General features: G+C 34.9%; 1 protein-coding gene across 1 annotated transcript; it reads right to left on the bottom strand.

The window, feature by feature from the left end:
- Nucleotides 1-2,610: 2,610 nt before the first annotated feature.
- LOC145042272 (3-oxoacyl-[acyl-carrier-protein] synthase I, chloroplastic-like) lies at nt 2,611-4,816 on the bottom strand. Its single transcript, XM_078990677.1, has 7 exons — nt 4,350-4,816; nt 3,842-4,273; nt 3,574-3,747; nt 3,369-3,482; nt 3,188-3,289; nt 3,044-3,110; nt 2,611-2,952 (listed from the first exon to the last, which is right to left on the bottom strand). The coding sequence occupies exons 1-7, from the start codon at nt 4,800-4,802 to the stop codon at nt 2,885-2,887; spliced, it is 1,410 nt and encodes a 469-aa protein (XP_078846803.1). The 5' UTR covers nt 4,803-4,816; the 3' UTR covers nt 2,611-2,884.
- Between the last annotated feature and the right edge of the window lie 2,629 nt (nt 4,817-7,445).

The following is a 7,445-nucleotide window of genomic DNA, read 5'->3' as shown; positions in this document are numbered from 1 at the left end:
CTCCTTTCTTAATTTCAAGGAATTCCTTCTCCAATCTTCTTCTCATATCTATAGGACAACCCTTTTCTATTAAGCGAGTTTTGAACATTCCCTAAGACAAACTCTCCTTATCATACTCTTTAAGAGCTTCCCACCAGACAAGGGCTTCTTCGGTGAACATTGCGGAGGCATAATTAACTTTGTCTTCATTTATCACACGAGTCATACAAAATACTTTTTTCGTATTCTGTATCCAGGTAAGAACAACAATAGGATTAATGGCAACAGAAAACTCCATAGCACCACTACTCTTGAAATCTTTGAAAGAGAGATGCTTCACCTCTCGTTTTGAAGATTCTTAGGTGGCTTTCTCTTTCCTTTTGTCATTATCCTTCTTGTGTTCCTCAAGAGTCGCTCCTCTCCAGGGGATACTGGAGTATTTACTTCACCAGGTTTAGGATCTACACCCAATTTTGGTGTATGGCTACCTTCCTGCTCAGCCATTCTTCTAAAAATTTGAAGCAACTTAGTATTTAGAATATTATGATATATTATTACCTAATACTTTACTTAAATCTTTCCTATGGTTTGTATCCATATATTCCTAATGAATCCGTTCATATATTGAACTTCCAACGGTTTAAGTCTAAATACAAATCTGTGATATTTAGTTCACTTAAACTATTACTTTGATACCATGATTGAAAGATACTTCATTCTTTCTAAAAGTACACCATATTTATGAAAGATCCAAACTTTCATACTTCACAATATTATTACTCCTAAAACATGCTACATGCATATTCATAAAACATTATATAACATTGATAGTTTATATACATAGACTGGATACAAATTGGCTATTTAGATTTTTATAAAGTTTTACACATATTACATACTTTCCCAGGAATACAATACAAAAGTTATAATATTATCTATTCTACATCTTCTACCAGTACAAAACTACGTTGGATGCTTATCACCTGCAATAGTTTAAACATTGAGAGGGATAAGCGGGTGACGCTAAGTGAGTTCAATAACAGTTACAATATAACATTATGTCATATATCAATATGACAGAAGCAAAGAGGGACAAGGAACAAGATAGACAAATGAGTATCATATGACAGGCTTTCCATAAAAACGAATAATCAGCTTCAAAGTTTCAGAATATCCTTTCACTAGGATACATAGGGTTTCAGTCATGTCTTTGTATTTGATATGCCAAAGTGATGCTTATGTCATACACTTCATGGACAAAGGCTACATACCAGTACCCAAGTAATGCTTATCTTATGCACTTCGTGGACTAAGGTATAGCTCATTATCATAATAACATGGGAAAGCACGTTAAACATATAACACATAACATACAATTGTCTCTATATTGACCTCACTGTGAAATAACCGGGGAATAAATGATAATTTGGGCAGCACTTTGGCTTTAAATTTAACTTTCTGTGATGAAACTGGGGATTTTTATCGACTTGAAAATATAATTTTATTGGGAACTTCGAAGTATCGGGGCTTGCTTCGGGTGTCGGGAATGATACTGGAGCTTTTGGGAGTTAAAAGTGGGTAAAGGGGGATTTAGAGAGTGAGAGACATAAGAGAATGTAACATAAATCCGGAGACCCTCGGTCTCTATTTATAAGGGACCGAAGCTACTGACTACGTTGGGTGTAAGTCCTGTGTACGTTGGGTGTACTGCGAGGTGGCTATCTACGCGACTACGTACATGCGATGTGTCATCAGATCGGAACTTGGGCTCAAACGCCGCTGTCTTATCCGATACTTGTGCCTCGTGCGAAGAGAGAAGGACGTGGCCGACTTCTGACCCCGCATGCTAATGCTAGGCATACCCCATTCAGACCATTTTTCGCAGTTTGTGCTAAAAACTTGTAAAGTTCTTAACTTTTGCATACGAACTCTGTTTTGTCCGTTATTTATATGCACGCATAGGTGAAATTACGCTCTACAACTTTTGTTTAGACTCTGTCGGCTAATTTGGAATTCATTTTAATATTACATTTTTAACGGGTCAGGACATGAAAAGTCCGTTAAAACTTCATAACTTCTTCATCTGAAGTCCGTTTTTGTCTGTCTTTTTACCGTTGTACTACTATTGACGAGACCTTAGATTCTCGTTTAGGTTGCGTCGGCTATAAATCACTAGATCTTTATTTCGATTTTTTAGTTGACTACTGTTATATCGAAATTTAGAAATCATAACTTACTCATACGAAGTAAGATTTTGATGTTCTTGTTATGAAAATTCTCGTTTTAACGAATACTACAACTTTTATTTAGATCATAAGGGCTAAAAAGTAGTTTATTGAAAACTCACTTTTTACGTCATACGGTGTCGTGTCGGTTCTGTCGCGAAACTTCAAATAGTTATAACTTATTCGTTATATCTTTGATTTCGATGAGGTTTTCGCCTAAATGTTTCTAACGAGATTCTCTACAACTTTAAAAAATAAAATTTTACTTATTTGAAATTTTATATTTTCGTTAAATTTCAATATTATATTGAAATCTTATAAAACTTTAAATATTTTACAAGTGATTCTAAATATAGTTTTACTTTATTTCTAGTAAAAACTATTTGTTAAAACCCAATATTCAATATCACATAATATTTCATAATATTATTCATTACAAAACATGATTTGAAAACATGTATCTTACAATTAAATTTGGTAGGGTATGGGTATGGGATGCAAATTTGATACAAAGTTTTCATCCTTATAAAATTGAATAAGCAAAAATAGGGTTCAATCAAAATCATAACATATACGTAACAAAAATCAATATTCTTTAAATATGCAGGGATCACATTTGACAGTTTAACAAATGTCTCAAAGGCCATGATGTTTTTGAGAAATTATAGATGAACATATTATCATGCTTTAAATCCCGAGAATGCTATTACGGAGTTGTGTCCACCAAAACCAACTGAACTTGAAATTGCTGCATGCATATATAAAAAAAGAGGTTGAACAAGTTAACTTTATTAAAGATGACATCTGAACCATGGACAAATTAAGAGAAACTAACTCACCAATGTTGATTTCATGCTGTTGCTTTGCATTTGGAACTGTGTCGAATTCAACAGCAGGTTCTAGGTTCTACAGTTGCAATGAGGACGTGAAGATGAAATTCAAATGATAAAAGACAAACAAATTCGAATGTAAGTAGCACATACAAATTGATTAATGGTGGGATGCAACCATCCTGTTTGAATAGCTTTGATTGTAGCAATGGCTTCCAGACCTCCAGCTGCTCCCATACAGTGCCCAATCATACTCTGAATAAAGATACAAGATAAGAAAATGTCAATATCGAGCTGATACTGAGGAGATAAAGTTGACAATGGGCGTTCTCACCTTAGTGGCATTTATTTTGATCCCTTCGGTGTTCTTAAACACCTTCTTGAGAGCATTAACCTCTGCCATATCTCCTATCACTGTTGAAGTTGCATGTGCATTGATGTAATTTACCTACAAACAAGATTTAGGTCCACAAGATAATGCATGAAGTTGCAATTTCAACCTGCTTAAACGGAAGATAAGTAAGATAAAACTGAAGTACCTCCTCTGCGGACACACCAGCATCCACAAGGCAGCTTCGAATGCAAGATGAAACACAGAGCCCATCAAATCTCGGATTAGTTATATGATAAGCATCACAATTAACTGCACCTCCTAAGTATTCCGCAAGTATTGGAGCATCCCTTTTCATTGCATGTTCTAAACTCTCCATTACCTCCAAACGAAGGAGAACAACTTTCACATTAAACCAACAAGATGAACTAATAAGACTGAAGTAAATGTCAAGAAAAGGCAGGTAGTAAAGTTACCAAAACACCGGCACCTTCACTCAAAACGAACCCATCTCTCTCTTTGTCCCATGGTCTAGAAGCAGTCTGGGGATCATGGTTTCTTTGAGACAACGCTCGACAAGCAACAAAACCTCCCAATTCCATGGGAATAAGGATAGCATCGACCCCACCAGCAATCATCAAATCAGCCTTCCCTTCACGGATATGATTAGCAGCAGCACAGAAGCAAAAGTTGGATGTCGCACAAGCAGCTGAGATGCTGTAATTTGGTCCCATAAAGCCAAGATCTTTAGCAAGTAAGGCCGGGCCCATGTTTGGAATGCAATAAGGTGTGAAAAACGGTGTAATCTTCTTATAACCTCTCTCTATGAGAGACTCGACATTATCAGAAAAGATCGTAACACCTCCGAATCCTGATCCCACAACCACACCAGCACGATCCTTATCGATCTGCAAACCATCAGAGTTTACTTTAACACAATGTATCAAATGATTAGAAACTTGAAAAATGGAAGAAATTACAAACTTTGGAGAGTTCGTGGCTCCCAACACCAGCATCTTCAAGAGCTTTTTTCCCCGCAACAATACAATACCTTTGACAATCATCAAGTCGCTTGTCACTTTTGGCGTCTATATACCCATTTGAGTTGAATCCACGAATTTGGCCACCAAACCTTGTTGGGAATGATGAAGCATCAAATTTGTCTATTAAACTGATTCCACTCTCACCCGCTAGGAGATTATCGTAGAACGTGCCGACGTCACTCCCAAAGACGGAGACGAGACCCATACCCGTTACAACAATCCGTTTTTTAGCATCTTTCTCCCGTTTCGGTGCGATGGCTGAAGGGTGGGAGGCTAGTAACTTGCGACGTGTGGTACGGATTCGTGATTGTGATTTCACAATTATCGGTGAAGAGCTTTTGAAGATTGTGGTCGCCGAGGGAACTGGTAACAGAAGAGTAGCTTGAGCTTCCATTATTGGGTGCCAGTCTAACGTTTGAAGAACGTGAAGTTAAGAAACCATTTCTATAGAATATATACAAGCCCTGCACCTACATTCTAAATAGCCCCAGGCAGCTAGCTTGTAGCCCTACTATTATATTACTAAATAGTTACACCAAAGTCTTGTTCGGACAACCATGCAGTTTTCTTCTTTTTGGAAAGGTCGGCATTTATAAATCTTGGGTGTGTTGTGATATTTGCCCCGATTACACGTAATGTTACATTATATTTGTCACATTTAAACCAAAACGTGAATTTTTATGTTGTGGTTTGCAACACTTGTGGTGCTACTTTTTTTAATTAACATAGAAATTAAATATTTCAAACACATTATTCTTTTTAATAGAAATTCAACAAAAAAAAAACATAGAAATTAAAAACATTTCAGGATGATTAGAAATTCAAAAACATCACATTAAAAATTCAAACACACAACCCACTAGAAATTACAAGACAAAGATTTCAAATTTGACCCTATTTAGAGCACTGTCTCACAATGTGAACAAGCATGAAATTTTTGTCAGTTTTAACACTGTAAATCTTAACAGAATTTTCTAGCAAAGTAATTTTGTTTTCCCCATTTTTAGCTTCATGCATTACTCTACAAAACAAAATGGTAAACCGAATTGTGAGTGCGTGTGCATTTCTCCATATGGCGTAGAATATATATTTTATTCGAGGTTTAGGGTTTGACGATTGTATATATCGACGACTCTTCTCTAAAAAGTAGTCGAAGGGCATTCATTGTAGGTCGGATTTTCTGCTACATTAATCAATGAACGAGTGAATAAGATCTCTTGTTCAGTACACCAAACAAAAGTCATTTTTAATGATAGAGTTGTAGAAAATATAAAAAAACAAGAAAGTTAAGAGAATAGAACTAAGGAGATTTGAATGGGGTGAAGAGAGAATACGAATTATGGTACTTATAGTTGAAAATTGAGGATTTAAAATTTAAAATTTTGAAAGAAAAAACGGTTTCAATTTTGAAATTCCGTATTTTTTTTTGCAAAGATGTCATTTTTTAAAAAAATGGAATTTGAATAACAAATGTTAAAAATAGAAATTGGTATTGTCTTTTATTTGTAACTTTATGCCAAATTGTTGAGTTGAGCTCAGCGTGCTGAGGCCTCGACCTGGTGTTCGCCAAGAATGTTGAATGGTTTTCTGAAGCCATACCGACTAGCCTAAGAAACCACTACACAAAATGAACCTATGCATGGTAAAAACAAAAAATATAATTACATAATAGTAAATGGAAAGCAATAAAAATCTACCCACTTACAATTCCCAAAACACCCTCTATGTTTAACCCAATTAAAAACTAAAGTAATCACCTCATCAACCAATTTATCCAGAAAAGTACAATTTTTCTTGAACACTTTGTCGTTTATTGCTTTTAAAATGCACCAAAATAACTAGTAAATGATGGCGAATAGGATCTCTTCCAGTTTTTTGGGCAATTCGCCTACTTTGTTGCAAAAGCAGCAACATCACTTATGGAAACAAAGTCATGAGTCGAGATGTTGCACCACCTCAAAATCTTGCCCAAAACTTCTCGAGCAAAGGCACAACCAATGAAAAGATGCCCAACCTCATCAATACAATCGGAAAACAAGGGGCAGGAAGGGTCATTGATATGTACACTTCAATACAATAGAGCACTTGCAGTTCATCCAATGCAAGCTCTCTACATGAAACATTTCATCTTAAGAAGAACAAGATACAACCAAATCATGGCATTAGGCATTGAATCAGTAAAAAAGGATTCAATAAGCGACCTCAAGTAACAAACACGAAAATTCCTATCACTAGATAACACCGACCACCAAGAGTCCTCTATATTAGTAAGAGAGAGATGGGAGACCGCCTATTTAAAAGAAATAACATCATTAATTTCCATTTGAGTCTTCGGCTGTCTCTTCGAAGCTCACTATAACCATTGCGACTTTTGGCACCGATTGTTATTTACAAAAAGTGACAAATGTCAAAGATAATAAGCTTAATACATAATATATATATATATATATATATATATATATATATATATATATATATATATATATATATGACAAAAATATAAGTTTCATAGTAAGATAAATAGGAAAAATCAACTGAATCGTCCGTAGGTTGTAAAAATTAGTGCTTCAAAACATATATATTTTATTATATATTTAGAATGTACGTGTCAACCCAATTCCAAAAATATAAACTTGGTAAAAATCCAAGTTCATATGATGGAGAGATGAATTTTATAAGTTTTAAAAATCATATGTGTAGTTAAAAAATACTAACGTGAAAAGCTATGAAGAAAATGGTTGACTTTTGGGTAAGTCATCAAAAGGAAAGTTATAGTACTCGCAAGGTTCTATATGGAGAGTGGTGTGGTGTGGTGGCAAGACCAATCCAGAGTAATGGCGAGCCATATCGTTTTTCAAGGTGTGATGCAATGCTACAATTTTATATTAATTTATAATTATATTACTACTCAAACATAAATTTATAGTAACTATAAGTAGTTTTTAGAAGTGTTATATCAATAACTAATAACAAAAAGTTAACAAAAAACACAATAGTTGTATCTCAGATTCGAAAAAGACATAACAACGAGCAAAAA

Source organism: Lactuca saligna, chromosome 1, assembly GCF_052625555.1.
Source record: "Lactuca saligna cultivar CGN05327 chromosome 1, ASM5262555v1, whole genome shotgun sequence".
In the NCBI taxonomy this organism is placed as follows: Eukaryota; Viridiplantae; Streptophyta; class Magnoliopsida; order Asterales; family Asteraceae; genus Lactuca; species Lactuca saligna.
This window is presented reverse-complemented; position numbering and strand designations above follow the sequence as displayed.

Coding starts and splice junctions, on each gene's coding strand:
- LOC145042272 (XM_078990677.1), bottom strand. CDS start 4,802: ATGGAAGCTCAAGCTACTCTTCTGTTACCAGTTCCCTCGGCGACCACA. Junction 3,290..3,368: donor TCAAAATAAATGCCACTAAG/GTGAGAACGCCC, acceptor ATCTTTATTCAG/AGTATGATTGGGCACTGTAT. Junction 3,111..3,187: donor ATCCCACCATTAATCAATTT/GTATGTGCTACT, acceptor TTGCAACTGTAG/AACCTAGAACCTGCTGTTGA.